This window comes from Clinocottus analis, unplaced genomic scaffold (genome assembly GCF_023055335.1).
Source record: "Clinocottus analis isolate CAN_PGR_092001 unplaced genomic scaffold, fCliAna1.0.p SCAF_1, whole genome shotgun sequence".
NCBI lineage: Eukaryota > Metazoa > Chordata > Actinopteri > Perciformes > Cottidae > Clinocottus > Clinocottus analis.
The window spans coordinates 16,002,164-16,018,816 of NW_027175820.1; the positions used below are offsets into that span (position 1 = coordinate 16,002,164).

The 16,653-nt window shown below is 38.5% G+C and overlaps 2 protein-coding genes across 2 annotated transcripts in view; one reads left to right on the top strand and one right to left on the bottom strand.

The window, feature by feature from the left end:
• Positions 1 to 243: 243 nt before the first annotated feature.
• On the bottom strand, positions 244 to 13,952 carry LOC137796003 (nuclear receptor-binding protein-like). The gene is made up of 18 exons (XM_068593665.1): positions 13,818 to 13,952; positions 13,025 to 13,437; positions 12,328 to 12,450; positions 11,440 to 11,541; positions 11,149 to 11,238; positions 10,600 to 10,640; positions 10,352 to 10,446; positions 9,454 to 9,537; positions 8,953 to 9,008; positions 8,776 to 8,874; positions 8,509 to 8,641; positions 7,898 to 7,988; positions 7,510 to 7,560; positions 6,828 to 6,963; positions 6,560 to 6,613; positions 6,375 to 6,438; positions 3,079 to 3,134; positions 244 to 2,618 (listed from the first exon to the last, which is right to left on the bottom strand). Exons 2-18 carry the CDS (start codon positions 13,262 to 13,264, stop codon positions 2,556 to 2,558), a joined length of 1,578 nt encoding a protein of 525 aa, XP_068449766.1. The 5' UTR covers positions 13,265 to 13,437; positions 13,818 to 13,952; the 3' UTR covers positions 244 to 2,555.
• Positions 13,953 to 15,093: 1,141 nt separating this feature from the next.
• Positions 15,094 to 16,653, top strand: part of kctd3 (potassium channel tetramerization domain containing 3) — a 15,516-nt gene continuing 13,956 nt past the window's right edge. The window contains exons 1-3 of the mRNA XM_068593916.1: positions 15,094 to 15,490; positions 15,710 to 15,763; positions 16,626 to 16,653. The exon at positions 16,626 to 16,653 is cut by the window's right edge and continues 18 nt beyond it. Of these exons, the coding sequence (XP_068450017.1) occupies positions 15,420 to 15,490; positions 15,710 to 15,763; positions 16,626 to 16,653 (153 nt within the window). The 5' untranslated portion in view covers positions 15,094 to 15,419. The remainder of the gene's footprint in view (positions 15,491 to 15,709; positions 15,764 to 16,625) is intronic.

Here is a 16,653-nt window from a genome sequence, read left to right on the forward strand (position 1 = left end):
CAGCAGTCGCAACCCCCCGTGACACGAGCGTCGGACACGCGACCTCAATGACGTTACCTACCGAAAGCGAGGCTTTCATTAACAACACGTCATGATAGTTACTCACCAAACATGCACATCTCTGCTGTGTCGGGTGTTTCCCTTTTTGAATAAACGAATTAGCGTAATTTCTGAGCAACTGTTCAGAAGCAGACACTCCAGCTTCCCTCTGCCCACTTCCTGTATGACGTCAGGAAACTCACCTGTGAATTACCTGCGTTTTGCTGGACGCGGAGGGGCGCAAAAGCCATTCCACATTCACTATAAGTGTCTTTCTTTCAGTCTCACAAACACCATCAAAACCTGAAAAATCTGAACACACACAAAGTAAAAAGAAAAACTTCCTTTTGGACCTGCTAAAAACAACTGTGAAGCATTTCACGCATTTATTTGAAAGAATACTCATACTTAGCAGATTCTGTCAGGATACACGTCTCAGAAAAGACACACACATTTACTGACACTAATGTCATATACAAAATAGAAGAATATACACATTTTACCAAAAGCTCACATCCTCAAGTTATGGGCAAAAGCTGCCCACCCTGTATGATTATTTAATAACCAGTTTCAACACCACCAATAATTTGGATGGAAAATATAGTAAACACTGACAGAGAGAGACAGACAGGTAGGTAGGGGGAGAGAGAGAGAGAGGGAGAGAAAGAGAGAGAGAGAGAGAGAGAGAGAGAGAGAGAGAGAGAGAGAGAGAGAGAGAGAGAGAGAGAGAGAGAGAGAGAGAGAGAGAGAGAGAGAGAGAAAAGGGAGAGAGAGATATCACATTGGTTGGTTTTTAAGAAGTGCACTTACATTCGCTTGGCTGACTTTAAGACATATCTTTGGAATATACAATCTTATCAGTTCACAAATACAAAACAATACAAACATTAAGATGGACTACACAAGTATGTATAGCAAAAATGCAGATTGGAGCACATTAGTAGCCCGACTACATTTAAAAAATACTTGAGAAATATATGAGTGGAGATCGTAGGATTAATATGATCTCATTAGTGAGGTGACCAATTTAACATCATAACTAATCAGCCAGAAAAAGAGTCATGTCTGCAAGTTAATAAGGTAGTTTTCAATTAAACTGGTACTGTAATAATAAGACACTTCAAGTAGTCTCAATAAAATACCAAAACAAATGGTAAGTTATTATATCTAATAGTATTGTAACTGATGTTTTCTCTATACATACTGAGAATGTTATATTTTCTGTGCACTCTTCTGCTTGTTTAAGTTCCTGAACTGGATGAGCTTTCAGAAACAGTAGTACCAGCTCTCCACAGAGACTTCTGGGCCAAAATGTCAGAAAAATTAAAGGCCACAGGGAACTCCCTAATCTCAATACGAGTCTAGGAAAGACACATTTGATTTCAAATGAAGGCGCCTTAGCGCTCTGAAGGATAATGTAAACCCCCGAGGTCCCAATCTTACCAAATTGTGATCAAATTAAAACAATAGCAATAGAAATAAGAGGCGTTGTGTTTCGGCTCAGACGCTCAACAATGTGGTCTGTGTGTGAAATCACAGTAAACAAAGGGACGTAAGTGAAGAAAAACACACGCTATACAGTGTCTTAAACATATATAAAACATATGAGGCTCTCACACAGATGTGGCAGGAAAAGGCAAGGTCCTCTTTCTACAGCAGATGGCAGCTGAGCTCAGTACACAAGTCTCACATGAATGGATTTTACAAGAAGAGTAGCATGTGTGAACTCAATAAGCAGCAAATGGTTAAACGATGAATACAATAAAAAATAAAAAAACAGAGAAAAGAGGACTTTAAGGCGTGTGCGTAGGCCCAACATAAGGCAAACAGTGGAGTGAAACATAGAAAAAACACACAAACAGAAATTCAGTAACACTGAGTTCACAGTACCTCAAAGTAACCGAGTAACCAATATCCAGAGAGAGCTGCCATTAACCGGCCCAAAATGTGATACGCAGTTAGGCACATACATTTCGTTCTGTATCAAAGGCTTTTAAAATATATATATAAATATGTATATATATTTCATGTGTATTTGTCTACAATAAATTCAACTGATAAAGTTGCATCTGCCATCCAGTTTTTAAACTATTACATATATTTAACCAACTCGTTAAAGGACGGTCATAGACATAAAAGTTAAAGAGGCGGGAATGTTCATATATTTCATGTTCATATGAGGCAAAACAAAATGGAGCCGTTTTATCCCAACACAAAAGAATTACACACATATTTATGTGTAGTTTGACTTTTACAATAAAAACGTTAAATCAATCCAGGTTAACTGGACGCCTGGATACATGCTTTATGTTAAAGGTTGTCTGTGCTTTTGGAAGTTTTAATCCCTGATGCAGAGGAAAAATCCCACCCTTTTGGTCACATTACCACCAAAGGCTACTAGAAAAGACATTTGAAAAAAGCACTAAATATAGTCACTGAATTAAGTAACCAAACAGAACATGTAACAAGGTTGAGAGCGTACTTATGAGACGGTAACAGAGTTGACGAAACCGATGTTATTGAAGAGCAGCTTGGCTGAATGACTCTTCTAGTAGAGAGGCTATTTTGTTTTGGTCCACCTGCAAAGAGAAAACAAACATTTTCAACAATGCAAGACATTACAGGTAACAGATTGATTGTTAGATAGTGGAGACACAGCCCACTGTTACAGGCAAACATATGCAAGTCAGTCCAACAGGTGAGGCACTATACTCTTTTAAGTATCCATAAAATCCATTAAGAGGAGTAAGTCTACATGTGCTCTCGCCCACAAAGACCTGAAGTGACTTCATTACATGAACGTGGGAAGGTAAGTGGGCACAACAGACATACGGAGCAGCACATGTGCTCTTGAAGGAGTAGTAGTGTACGTGTTGGATGGTATGAAGAGTCAAGGGTTCTTAAAGGAAACTGAATTTTCACAGTTTGGTACAAAAATAACCTGCTCAGCTACAGAATCACCCACACGTTTGCTGCAGCTTTACACTCTTAGGCACATACAGACAACATCGATCTCTCTCTGACACACAAAACACCCACCTCACTGATTAAGCCCAGCTGCACCAACTCTTCAGCCATCTCTTGAACATTCTCATCTGAAAAACACACCGGAACAGCAATTCATTAACATGTAACATCACCTTCATCTCGACCAGTGTCTCTTGTTATGAAACTACTACAACAATACATTACATTACATTTAGCTGACTCTACTTCTTCAGCTGAAGCAGGCTCACCTTCCTCAACACCTGCTGATAAACTTCTATCGGGCAACCTACTGCTGCACTGTATGGTTTGCTAGCTGCGCAGTGGAGAACAGGAGAGACCTGGTGAGGATGGTGAGGATGGCAGAACGAGTCATTGGGACCACACTACCCCCCTCAGTGACCTATACGCTGGCCGGCTCTGTAGGAAAGCCAGCTTTATCTCCAGAGACCCCACCCACCCTGGGCATGCACTATTTGCTCCCCTTCGGTCGGCAAAGGAGATACAGAACAATCAGAACACACACTGCGGGGCAGCTATTATCCACAAGCCCCCCCCCCCACCACAGATACCCCCCCAACAAAGGCTTAGGACACGGGCAATATCAATGGCACATGAACTTTAATCCACTTATTTTAATGTCTATTCGTGATGTGCTCTTAGCATCTCTGAACCCATTTTGTTTGTTTGATGGTCACATTTTTATAAAAAACGTAAATGAAGTGATATCCAATACAATAAAAAGGACGAGTCTAGAACAGGGGAACGGAAAAGCTAACATGTTTCAACCAGCATGGCTCTGATTAGTGCATGATCTGTTAAAACATGTTAGCTTTTTAAATATTTCTATTTAGCCTTGCTATTAAGGGCTGAACAATGTCATCAGTAGCCTTAAGCATCTTCTCCTTTCCTCAACTTTAGAGTGCCCAAATCTCTCTTTCTAGTCTAATATTTAGAATTTTTTCCCCAATTTGTCCTAATTTCTCTTTTAGCCCTAGCTGATTAAACATGTATCCTTTTTAACACCTGTTTAACCTCAAATTCATCTGTAAACTTTAAGTAAGACTTCAAGACTCAATATTTAACAATTATACAGAAACAAATCTATCTACGAAGTAAAAAAACAAATATTAAGATTTCTAAACAAGCAGTAGTGTCAATAATCCTATTAAAGTTACACCGAAACTTAAAGTTATTGTAAATAACTTGTGCTCTGCCTGTGTTCACCACATGAAAGTGTAAATATTTACTTGAAAGTATAAAAGGGAGTTTGCCCCCCTAAAAAAACTACAAAGGAATCATCATCAGTCCAAACCAAATATATGCAAGGTTGCACAAAATATAGAAACATATGCTGGATTTTACTTGACCAGAACATTGAGAAAATACACTCAGAACAACCAGCTTGGAATTTCGGACACTAAATGCTGCATAACTTTTGATGCCTACTTTCTTCTGAAAAGGAAGACTCCTGTTAGCCCCTGGCCGATTTTTTAATTTTTTTTTTAAATGGATGGTATCTATTGCAATTGTTTTTTACTTTAGTATTTTAGTTACCTCCCAAATTGGGACATTCTTTGCTTGTGCCCAGTGAGCCGAGGAATGGTCACGGTCTACGGATTTATTATAACTTAGCGGTCACTTTACAACTTTATCAGGAATGTGGCCGGGGCAAGACAAACAAGTGGAGGAGGTGAAGCATCCGACAACTTTGACATTAGGAAAAGAAAAACACAGGCAACCGAAAACTAGATGATACACAGATTGGAGCTGAGTAAAAAGCTTCCTTGCATGTTTGCATCTTGTGGTCTGAAAATCATGTAATTAACCAAATAAGTTACTATTTAGTTTTGAGAAAAACATGTGCTTTAGTTGTGAATAGGTTTCAATTGAAGTAGAGTGTATGAGTGCCATGCCAATGGGGGTGCAATTTAAGTGGCTCAGTTTGCTTGTGACCCTGCCCAGAGCACTTTGGACTTTGGTGTGTCGATAAGTAAAGCTTTGAAGAATGTTCCCTGATATCAGCAGGAGGAACTGTTTACAAAAAGAAAAAAAGGAGGACAAGGTGTGTCTATGATGAGAGGTTACATGATGTGTGCCAGTAGTATTAAGGTGTGAGTGTGCAAGACAGGACATATGATGGGAGAAAGAAAGAGAGCCGAGGAGATGAAGTAGAGTGAGTGAGAGACAGGGAGATGAAAGCATGGGAAGAGATGGTCAGATCTTGACACGGGAGGTGACAGCTGTCAGCTGCAGCCTTTCACAGCCCCGGCATTCCCCACACGCCTGCAACACTATACATGCCTACCATACCTGTGCTTGCATGCGCACATTGCATCATACTGTCTTCATTTCTCTGACCAAATGCACCACGCAACAGTTGTGTTGTGTGTGTTTTCCTCACGTATTTTCTTTTGGTTTCTAACGTGCTGCTGAACATTGAGATGAAAATGGTTTATTTCAAAATAATTCTTCAAGTATGGAAAATATTCAGAATTTGGCATGGGGAGTTACTGTTTTTTTTCCGCCCAGACACTGTTTATTTCAAGCCACTGTGGCCAGCAGAGGATTTTCGTGACACATAAGCGACAGTTAGTCTCCCAGCCTAAAATAGTCTTGCTACTGTATATTGTGACGCCATCAGAGTGTAAACTCTCTGGAATCCCACCCTTACGTTCTTACATGCTTAAGTGCACATATATGAAGAGGCAATGTACATCGAAGCTCTGTGTGTGGTAGAATCTAAGAATACAGTGGCCATTACAGACATAACTTTATAATTAATCATCTCCCCAAGTCAAATGTAATCCTACCGTTAACCCTAATCCCAAACTGTAAACCCTAAACTGTCCAGATGGATACAATGACGACATTTCATGAAAACCATCCTACTTTGAAAGTGTTATGAAATCAAGAACTAAATACACACGCATAAACACGTGTCAATCCCTCTCCCCAAAAAGTACTTAAAATACTGGTATTGATATTCTACATACACACACGTAGAAGTGCTTGTAATGGGACCTGGCGTGACACATTCACACACATATCTGAAAGAATAGCCCCTAATCTACGTATCTTGTGCTCACATACGTCTTCCAACAACATCAAATGATTGTTCGAACTGTAATGACTGGTTGTAAATGTTAAAGGTCGTACCTTGTAATTTTGTTTTAGCACACACTTTCCCAGATCACTTTTGATGTAATGAAACTTGATTTTGAACTTCGAACAATAAATTTCAGCATGAAGAAAGCTGTGTGGGAATTTTCGGATGTGGGCACACAGTAACAAAAAATGGTGACCTAATCTTGAAGCTACAAGAACGACTACGATAGAGAGGGACTTACGAGGTAACATGTCGCAACTTAGATGTCTATTCAGTTTATCCTCCAGCTTCAGCAGTAACGTTAGCTGAAAGGAGAGAAAGACAACAACCGACAAAATTCACATTATACTTCTGAAATAGCACGAGACTAACAAATGGTTTGAATGTCATGTCGAACACTAAATAAATACTATTGCAAAGACTTACATGGTACTTTGAGCCCTCCTCGACAGATTCAACGTTACACTGCATATGAATGACCTGCAGAAGAAGTATAGGAATCTAAGGATGAATGGTCCTCAACTAGTGTCCTCTACTACAGCAAATACACAGTATACATATTTAATCAGTGACTTATCATGAAAATTCTAAAATGTTAGCATCAGGACAATAACTTGTGAAATGTCCCTATTGTGACTGATCTTCCTTTGGTTATATGTATATATAGATAATGTATATAATCAGTTTTACATACCCGTCGTGTCTCGAGCTCTGCAGGTTCGGGGGTGGGGGATTTGACCAAGGGGACGACAATGGGAGATGTAACGGTCTTCTGTTGAGGCTGCTGAGGAATGGGCAGGCCAAACGCTGTTATTGGATAAATACCGTTCCTGATTCAGGGAAGGGGAGAGAAACAAAGACAGCGAGAGGTGGATAAAACATCATGGATAAGGGGAATGAAAGAGCAGGAAGATAGGAATTTGTACAAAAGGTGGGAGTTATATAAAGTAATAAGGAAACCATTATAAAAACGTTTAAGGTTAGAAAAGTCAGAAATTAAAAGCGAGATGGAAAATAAGAGAGAACATTTAACAAAACCACGATTTTGAAACTATATGATATATAAGAAAAACCAACAAAGTATTCAAAATGAAATACATATTGAAATCTTTGATTCCGTTTCCAACCTTAATTACAAATGTCCACCACAAAATAAAAACCAAGAGGCTAAAAAATATTTTCAAAACCTAAATTGTTTAAATTCCGTACATTTAGTTAAGCACAAAATCTGTGAAATTCAGGACGAATATTTTAAAAGAGTATTATTCATTACAAGGTGGATCAATACTGCCCCCATGTGAAGGGATAGTGTTTCTCTTTGGGTTTAGAGAAATTGAGAATACAACTGAGTTTCCTTTTGCTGCTTTGCTTCTTACCTCACATCCTCCAGGAATTTATCAAGCTCCAAGGCAGGAAACTGTGAAAGCCTAGAGAAGAAATAAATACAATTAAAGACTGCAGCAAAAACTACACTACACTACAGACAATTTAAATAAGATAATAAGCTTTTCTACAAACTCAGAAAATCCTTAAGGATTTACGAGTAATGAAAAACACGAGCTGTAAGACACATACCAACTAACAATATCAATAATAATAATACAAATGTTTCACTTGTCTGCCATTATATTGTTAATCCCATCTTCATGTACTGAGCATATTGCTGTTAAAAAAAATATCTTTATCTGAATGACTTCTGTTATTATTTTGTGCTGTATCTAGCTGACTGACACTTCATTATGGACACCAGCTTCTGTCCCTTACTTGAGCTGAACATCCTCTTTCTTCTCAGCGACGACCATGTCAGGGTCCAGGTTCTTCATGATCTCCTCCAGGGCATTCTCAGGAATCATGTCTGGAAAATGATAAAGCATCTTAGATTAGGAGATGCTAGTAGTTAGGATACAACACTTTAACTTAAACGTTCTTAAGTGTTTATTGGTGGCATTTGAAGATGTTTGAGAGGCAGGAAAATCTTGTGAGAGTATTTCTCAAATGTGCTTCTGTGTGTAAATAATACATTTTAATGTGAACCATACTCTATATCTATCCATTTTGGTTACCACCGACCCTCAAAAAGAAAATTCTGGCTATTCATTCTGCAGGATGTTCAACTTTCTTTCCCAATTAGTCGTATTTGTCTACCTTCTGCTGGGGGCAGTGGGAGCACTATGAGTGACCTCTTTTATATTACTCATAACCATTTGGTCAATTGTTCATACAGAAAAATGTTTAGCAGCACCTCTTCCCACTCAGTAACCTTACAAGATTGAATTCTAGCCCAAATCGCTAATTTGGTCAGTCTTCTCATTAACAATTTCATTCTGAGAAGAGCAAAAAATGAAAAATTTTGCTTGTGTTTTTTAAAGACTCACGGTGGTGGCTGACGATACAATGTGCAGCCAGGAGTTTTAGCAGCGGTACTTCAAACAGAGCTTGGTTGAACAGCAGCTCTTTGGCTGTAGGTCTTGTACAGGGATCACACTCCAGGCACTTCTGGATTAACTCCTACAAAAACAAACATCTGGGTCACACGCTTCCAAACAAATGTCCTGTATGCACAAATGTGACTTTCAAATAAATGCTTGAGACACGTGACACACATACACATGGGAACACATACTCCACTCCCTGTATCTCACCCTCTGCAGTGGATCCTCCAGTAACTGTATGGCATTGTTGGTGGCTTCCTGAGAAACCAAAGAGGACGCTCCATTCCCATGGATTTCCAAGAGAGCCATCTGCAACACACCAAACACGTTAACATATTTAAGAATGGACTCTGACCATCTTATCATGCACTATGGGTCCCATATCACCTCTAAGGCACACATGCCAAACGAGTAGATGTCTATGGCCGTGGTGACATCAACAGCTACAATGAGAAAAGGAATAAAGAGAAATGAGTACGTATAGCTATAATATCATACACCTTAATATGTCAAGAAGCAAACGTTGACACCAAATGCTCAGTCAGATTCTTAGCCTTGTTCACTTCTTTAATGAGATATTTTCTGATTTAAATCAATCTCAGATATTATATTCAGACAAAGCATTTGCAGAGTTGAAGACAATATTCAACACTAACACTTAGAAGTCTGATATATTATGTAAATAAAAAATGCTTTCATAGAAACACATATTCCCCAAACACTTTGTTATTCATAGAAAATAATTGTACAATATCACACCCTACTTATATTGTGCTATGTCAATATCTTATGACAAATTTCTAATATATCTGTATAATCCACTTTACTCTGGCAGTCAGGTCACAGTCAATATCTGTAACAGAAATAACAAAAAAGCGTCAAGTCTACCTCCATATTCGGGGGCAAAGAAGTGCAAGTTCTTCTGTTCTTCATGACACGTCTTCACGTGGTTGTTGATGGTGTCTGGAGCAACTGCAGATGAGGAGAAAATACAGAAGATGTATAGATGTAAAATGGAAAACATGGAGAGAAGTGAATAAAAAGCTGGATTATGAAGTAAATACTCCCTTAACATTGTGAAAATTGTAGTGTGGGATGTTGAGAGTTTGGAGGCCGCTTGTTAGCAAATAATGGAGAACGAGAGGTGGAACAAAGAGTAAAGAAGCTTTTTGTGGACTTGAGTCACTGCAGTACATGCAACAGTTGTTTTCTAAATCATAGTTTACAACATTCGGTCTGGGAAATATATCTATATTGTATCGATAACATGATATGCGACTAGATATTGTATATCTGAATATCACTCAAATGTCTTTTCTTTGATTTTAAGGCTACATTAAAGGAAAAGTGATGTAATTTACTAACTTATCTATTTTTTATTTGCTTTTACCGACTTACAATATAGATTAATCGAAATATTTGATACAATTTTCTCCATATGGCAAGCCCTTAATACCCTTTTGTCTTCATCTTATACGAAAGCATTATTTCAGTACACTAAAGAAGCAATATTGGCACCATTTGTCACACAACAATGCTTGATTGCTGGATGAGTATTTTGTGCAACCAACATTGGTAGTGTGTAATCTTTATATACATGTAATCTCTATAATTCAGTATGATCTGACTATATTAACAGCTCATCTTGTTTTCACTGATACACCAATAATTGTATCTGTAATTGTCTGCTGGGAACTGAACTATTCATATGTTTTACATTAAATATTTTCTCATTTGTGTGTCTTATCTTATATCTTGTATTACGAGAAGTTGCGTGACTATATACCTGACCCAATCTTGATGAGTCCGTTGTGTTGGATGAAGATGGTGTCACAGGTCAGGTTACCATGGATGATGGGAGGGTCACATGAGTGGAGATAACTGCAGTACAGAAAAAAAACAAAAAACATCCACAACTATAAATACAAATTTCATCAGAAAGGGGTTGCTTTCATATCGTTACTCCCAAAAAATATGCTTTTCTGAGCGTAACCATATAAACATTAATATAATGTCTGAAAAGGTGAGACCAACCTGAGAGCAGACAGGATCTGTGTGCACCATCTCTTCCAAGCCTGTAGGAAACATACAACTTATCAATTCAATTCAGTGTATTTTGTATGTCCCCAAATCACAAATACAAATTTGGTCGTAGGGCTTTAGTCTGTACATATAGACGTCCCTGTCCCAGGACCTCACATCGGATCAAGATACTCCTCAAAATAAAGATGGTAAAAACTCTCTCACTGGGGAAAAAAAGAAGCCTTTGAGAGGACAACAGAGGAGGATCCCTCTCCCCGGATGGACAGAAGCAATAGATGTCATGTGTACAGAATGAACAACCATCAGAGCTCTTACTGGCTGGTTTTCAATGTGGAGGAACTATTACTTACATATATGATTTTATACACATCACAGTAAAGGAGCAAAATCTTTCTTTGTTTTGCCAACAGCTAAATGCTAATTAATGTTTCAATTAAATACAATCTAGAATAAACTCTTATCAATGCTGTGACAAAGGGTCAGACATATACCATTATTCCATTTAATTCTAATTCAAAGTTATATACAATCAGTTATTACCTTTTCATTCATGGTTTTATGATTCTTCTTTGTCTTCTTCAGAAACTGTTTTAAGCTTCCAGATGACATATATTCAGTAATGAAAATCACCTGAGGGAGAAGGAAGAAATTAAGGTAAACTTCACGGGCAGACAATAATCAAACAAAATGAAAAAGACATATACACACTGTTATATAAATATTTTTGAAAATGACAATGTTACTCATGAAGACTGACAAAAGTATCAATAACGAGCTTACTTCTCCAATTGTAAGTCAACCAAATAATGTTTTGCCAGGTATGAGACTCACCCTTGCTCGGTTCTCTTTTGTGTCAGCCCAGTACTTGTGAAACTTGACAATATTTGCATGTTCCAAATGGATGAGGTTATCAAATACTGCTTTCACTTTCTCCTAAACACCCAGGAAAAAAACAAAATATGCTTAAGTACATAATAAGTAATAACACAAATTAATTTATATATATTTATGAGTCTTCTGTTCCTGATTGGTGAATAATATGTCTGAAACAACCATTAATGTAAACAAACTATAAATAATAAAATGTTTAATCTCATCTTTTTAAATAGTTTTGACCTTTTTCCAAGGGATGACCGAACTTTAGTCTGACTCGGGATGTGATAATACACATAATACAGCATGCAAAAACAAAATGAGCCGGCAACTATTTAGAGGATTGAGTAATTGCTGAAGTCATCTTTCAGGAAAAAGGCAAATCACTCCCTAGAGATAACTATCAGTAGTTTTTGGACTGTGGGTCAGAGAAAGAAGATTTGAAGATGTTCGGTACTTTTATCTGTTTTTACATTTTCTAGATTAAATGATTAATTAAGAAAATAATTGGATGATTTATCGATGACAAAAATAATACATTTCTTAAACCCTTTAATACGCAATGGCAGAAATGATGACACTAGTCAAATGTACACAGACTATCACATTTACAAACTGGGACAGTCTATAACTGCTTGACAACAACTTTTATTTTCAACATTTTTTTTTTAACTTAATTCAACACTTTGTTATCCATATATGTGCATGAACTATTGAGGCACAACAATTTAAAATAATCAGTGAAAATGTACTCTTCCCTTTCATGAATGTTGGCGTGAAATCACGACCACACTTTAACAAGCATCTTTAACTGTTTTATTCCAACATACTATAACACTGACTCACCTCAAGCAGTTTGAAGTTCCTCTTCTCTGAGATCATGACTTCATTCCACACTACCTCTACCCCTTCCTCTGTGTCCATGGCCAAGTATGCATCATCTATCCCTGGGACATTACGCTGATTCACCTACAGTAGAAATTAACAAAATAGTGTTCAAGAGATTATATATTTCCATCGTAACATTAAATACAAGACACAAAAAGAGTTTACAAAAGAACAAACAGAAAAACTTTAATAGAATACATTCAATAACATCCTCCTCCTGTTTCAGCTGACATGGTAAAGATATACTTGTGCTATAAACTTCTGCATATGAACACTGAAGTCCAATATGCTTTTTGAATTTAACTACTAGCAGATGAAGTAACGGTTTTAAATTATACTGAACATGATCAACCCAAAAAACACAGTTTGTGTCAAGCAAATCATACTCAAATCTATTAATAAGCTAATACACTGGTTCAAAACGATTACCAACCAGGTTGTTCATTTTGCAGTAAAAGGTTATCTAGGATCTACATCACAATATCACTGCATCTGTCATTCCAGTCAACGGAGCTTTGTGACTATTGTATACATAGTCAAGGGCTATTTTTAATTTTGATTTGTGCAGAGAAATGTGATATACCGGTAATAACTTTCATCTTAAGGATGGTAGAACAGTTAAACATTAGTCCATGTTTTTCCTGGCCACCCTTACCTCCTCTCTGCGTTTCTGCCAGCGACCACATGGACTCTCTTCCAGAATGTCTGACTCGTCTTCACTCTCATCCTCATCCTCCGTTGCTGTGGTGGCTGGAGGTTGTATGGAGGCCACGGGCGGAGAGACAGATGCTCCAGTTTCTACCTGTTGAATATTACTGGACATGTGTACTGCTGGGAGCTCTGGCTTGTTTCCCTCTGTACCTGGAGCTCCTATCTCCTGTGCCTCCAACATCATGACCTGACTTGTATGCTTTCCACCTTTCCTTCCTCAGGCTTCTGCTCCTGGGCTGAAACAAGGAGCAGAAAGACTCTTTCTTGCTTTCTCTTCTCTCCGTTTGAGCTGGTCACACATCCATTTTATTTTCTGGCCTGGCTTTTAACGAGGTAGAGCTCGAGGGGGAGGGAGGTCTGTAAACAAATGACACACTTAGATTCGTAGTCTTTGGTAATAACATTACAAATATAATTTTCTAACGTAGAGTCGCCCCACCTAACTTAATTACTTAACGTTACCTGCAGAGAAAATAACTTATGACATCTGCTTAATTTGTAACGTTAATTTAGCTTGGACTTAGAAACATTACTGTTACAGGTCACCTCCTCGTGAGCCAGTCAAACAAACAAGTTACCAACTGTAGTTAATGAAGTTAATCAAGGCTCTTGCTAATAGTCCAACGTTAGCTTATAGAAGTCCAGCCTTTGCTAACTTTTCCCGGCTAACAAGCTAATGAAAGGTAAATAAACAAACAACTAACATAAAGTTAAGTAGCAATATATACAAATCCTACCGGGGAACAGGAAACTACAGACGAATAAAGACCGTGCGTTACATACTGGTGAAAAAGCAGTAAAAGAAGATGCTTTTAGTCAAAACAATTGCTAGCTAGTTCGTCATAAAATATGTTGTTGGGTTTCAAGTCCCTTTCTCTGAGTAGAAGTGGGAGGGGCGGGCATCAGTTGAGGAGCGCCTAATTGCGCGCAGAAAACGCAGTGGTGTCGAGTTACTGCTCGACCAGCAAAAAAAGTGGAATGCACATGAAGTTTGAATGATAAATATTGCATTGAAAACTAAGTTAAAACGTACCCTATACCAACAATATATATTATTGGATTCAACATGTGTTCTAGCATTAACTATGGAGTCGATATAACGCCCCACGTGTTTTGTGAGCTTGATTTGGTTTTAACCACAACCCAGTCGATGGTTAACTATCAAAGCTTCATCACACCACTATTAGTAAATATATACCATATTTTATCATGAGAGTATTGTATTTTCTATTTTAAGTGTAGCTGCAATCTCAATATAGATTTCCTAAAATTTCCAAGCGCACTTGAATAAATAATTTGTATTTGACGGTGGGCAGCTCTAGGAGCAAGATAGACACAGTAGTTGATGTCCATAATAATAGTTTGGAGGGTGCGCCTCGCTAAACTCCGCAACGGGTCTTTTTGCAGCCACGGGGAGGGGGCGTTCCTGTAGAGCGTGACAATAACGCCTCCTGCGCTGATTGGCTCATGTGTGGTACAGGAACGCTCACGTTTTCTTCTTCTCGACTATCTCAGTACACAACTGAACTGGTTCTTAACTTGTGATACAGGTTCTGTCTGTTGAGGAGATGACTATGGTGGCAGTTTAAGCACACGCATTTGGATAATGTCAATTTCGTCATGGCCAAGCTGCCTGCAGAATTGAGGGCAGCCATACTCAATATTTTACTCTGGTGTCTGAGACAGCTCCATCTTATGCTGTATTGCAAAATATAATTTGACTCAGTTCGAATTTCCACTCCTCGTTTCGCTTGCATTGTCGATACATTATTAACACAAATTGATGTTAAATTACTTGCTAAAACATCTGCTTGAATTACGATTACAGTAGTTTCATTGTAGTATATGTAAATCCATACATGATATGATGTATGGTAATATTACATACACTATTGCATTACAAAAACGAAGTTAAGGGTTCCAACCGTCTTTGGCTAAGCGAAACCGGAAGTTCTCAGAGGTGAACCCTCTCGCCTCGTTTTTAGACCGTTTGTACAGCTGTTTCACGTTGCTAATATTCTGCGCAAGATGTTATCCACGATTTATATGCGAGACAGTGATGCAAACACGCTCGCTGAAAAATAAAGGCATTCTTGTGAGGCTGCCTCTTCGATAAGAAGGCCCCTCTGTGTCGTCGCCCACTATGTGGCGGCTCCACGACACCGACGCCGCCGTCCGTATATAACGGATATTTTATGGAAGGTGGACCGAGGGAGAGGTCGTTAGGCTGGGGAGAGTCGGGACATCGGCTCTGCTGGGAAGAGGAGCGTTAGCAAGCTAGCTCTCGTGACTGACTAATAACGGAACAGGGACTTTTACGACCCATTGCTTCGGTTATCATGGCTACGAATGGGAACAACTTGACGCCTGGGATGGGAGAGATCATCCAGTTAAACGTCGGTGGGACAAGGTGAGCTTCGTCAACGGGACGGAATGACAGATGATGGTCATCATTTGGGGAATTTTAACTCTAACGTAACGTTGAGTGTATGATGATTTATGCCATGGATGTGTACTTTATCATAAACTACTAAACATTTCATGTGTTAGTCTCTCTCTGTCTCTCTCTCTTTGATGTAGTGTCACACAGTGTTTATAATACATGTGCTATTGTGTCTTTATATTTCAGGTTCAGCACTTCCAGGCAGACTCTGATGTGGATCCCAGACTCTTTCTTCTCAAGGTGGGTTTAATGTTGTGAGCACTGAGAAAAAACAGATGATGTATTGAATTGATCAAGATTTCTTTCTATATTTGAAGAATCAATCAAGTGTTTGCAAATTAAGTGCAGAGTGTGAGAGTATGAGGAACATTTGTCTCTGTATGTATAAAATGGAACTGAATCTGTCTGCATAACCCCAGTACATATTTTGACATATTGGACACTTTTTAAAGCAGACTTAAACCTGATGAACACGGTCAAAGGCTCAGTGAGCAAGCTATAGTGCGGTTTCAACCCAGTAAAACAACATTTGTATTACATAATGAATGTAAAGAAGCGGTATTCCATTGTCTATGTCTTGCTTCATGCTTTTACCCATCTGAGGATTGGTTACTTTTATACATCTTATGTGTCTCATTATGTCTTGTATTCATCCAATATATGGGCGTACGCCAGTTTTTAAAAAAAATATGTATTTAGTGAGTTATTTAGGTGTAAACCCAGTGTAATGCTGGGCAAATACCACAGTAAGAACACACTTAAACACCGGACAGTGAGCTCACAGTTTGACAACAGCTGACCAAGTAATACTAAATGCTTGTCAGTCTGTCTGCCAGTGCACCTGTCTGTCTGCTGGCCTGCCTGCCTGTCAGTCTTTCTGGCAGCAGCTGTCTGCAGTGTTCAGTCAATTTGAAGTCATTCTTCATACACACTTGCAGCACATGCTGATGCAGCACTGATCTGTAGTTCCGAGTCAACAGGTCAGAGTCACTCTGAAAACTGTTTGTGTTGACTTCAGGTAGTGGTAACACTTTTGGCCTGTGTAAATGGAGATGTCTGTGGGTTGACTGGAGCACTGTGCGTGTGTTTGTGTGTTTTCTAGTTTGCTGAGTGGAAGGATATCCACTCTT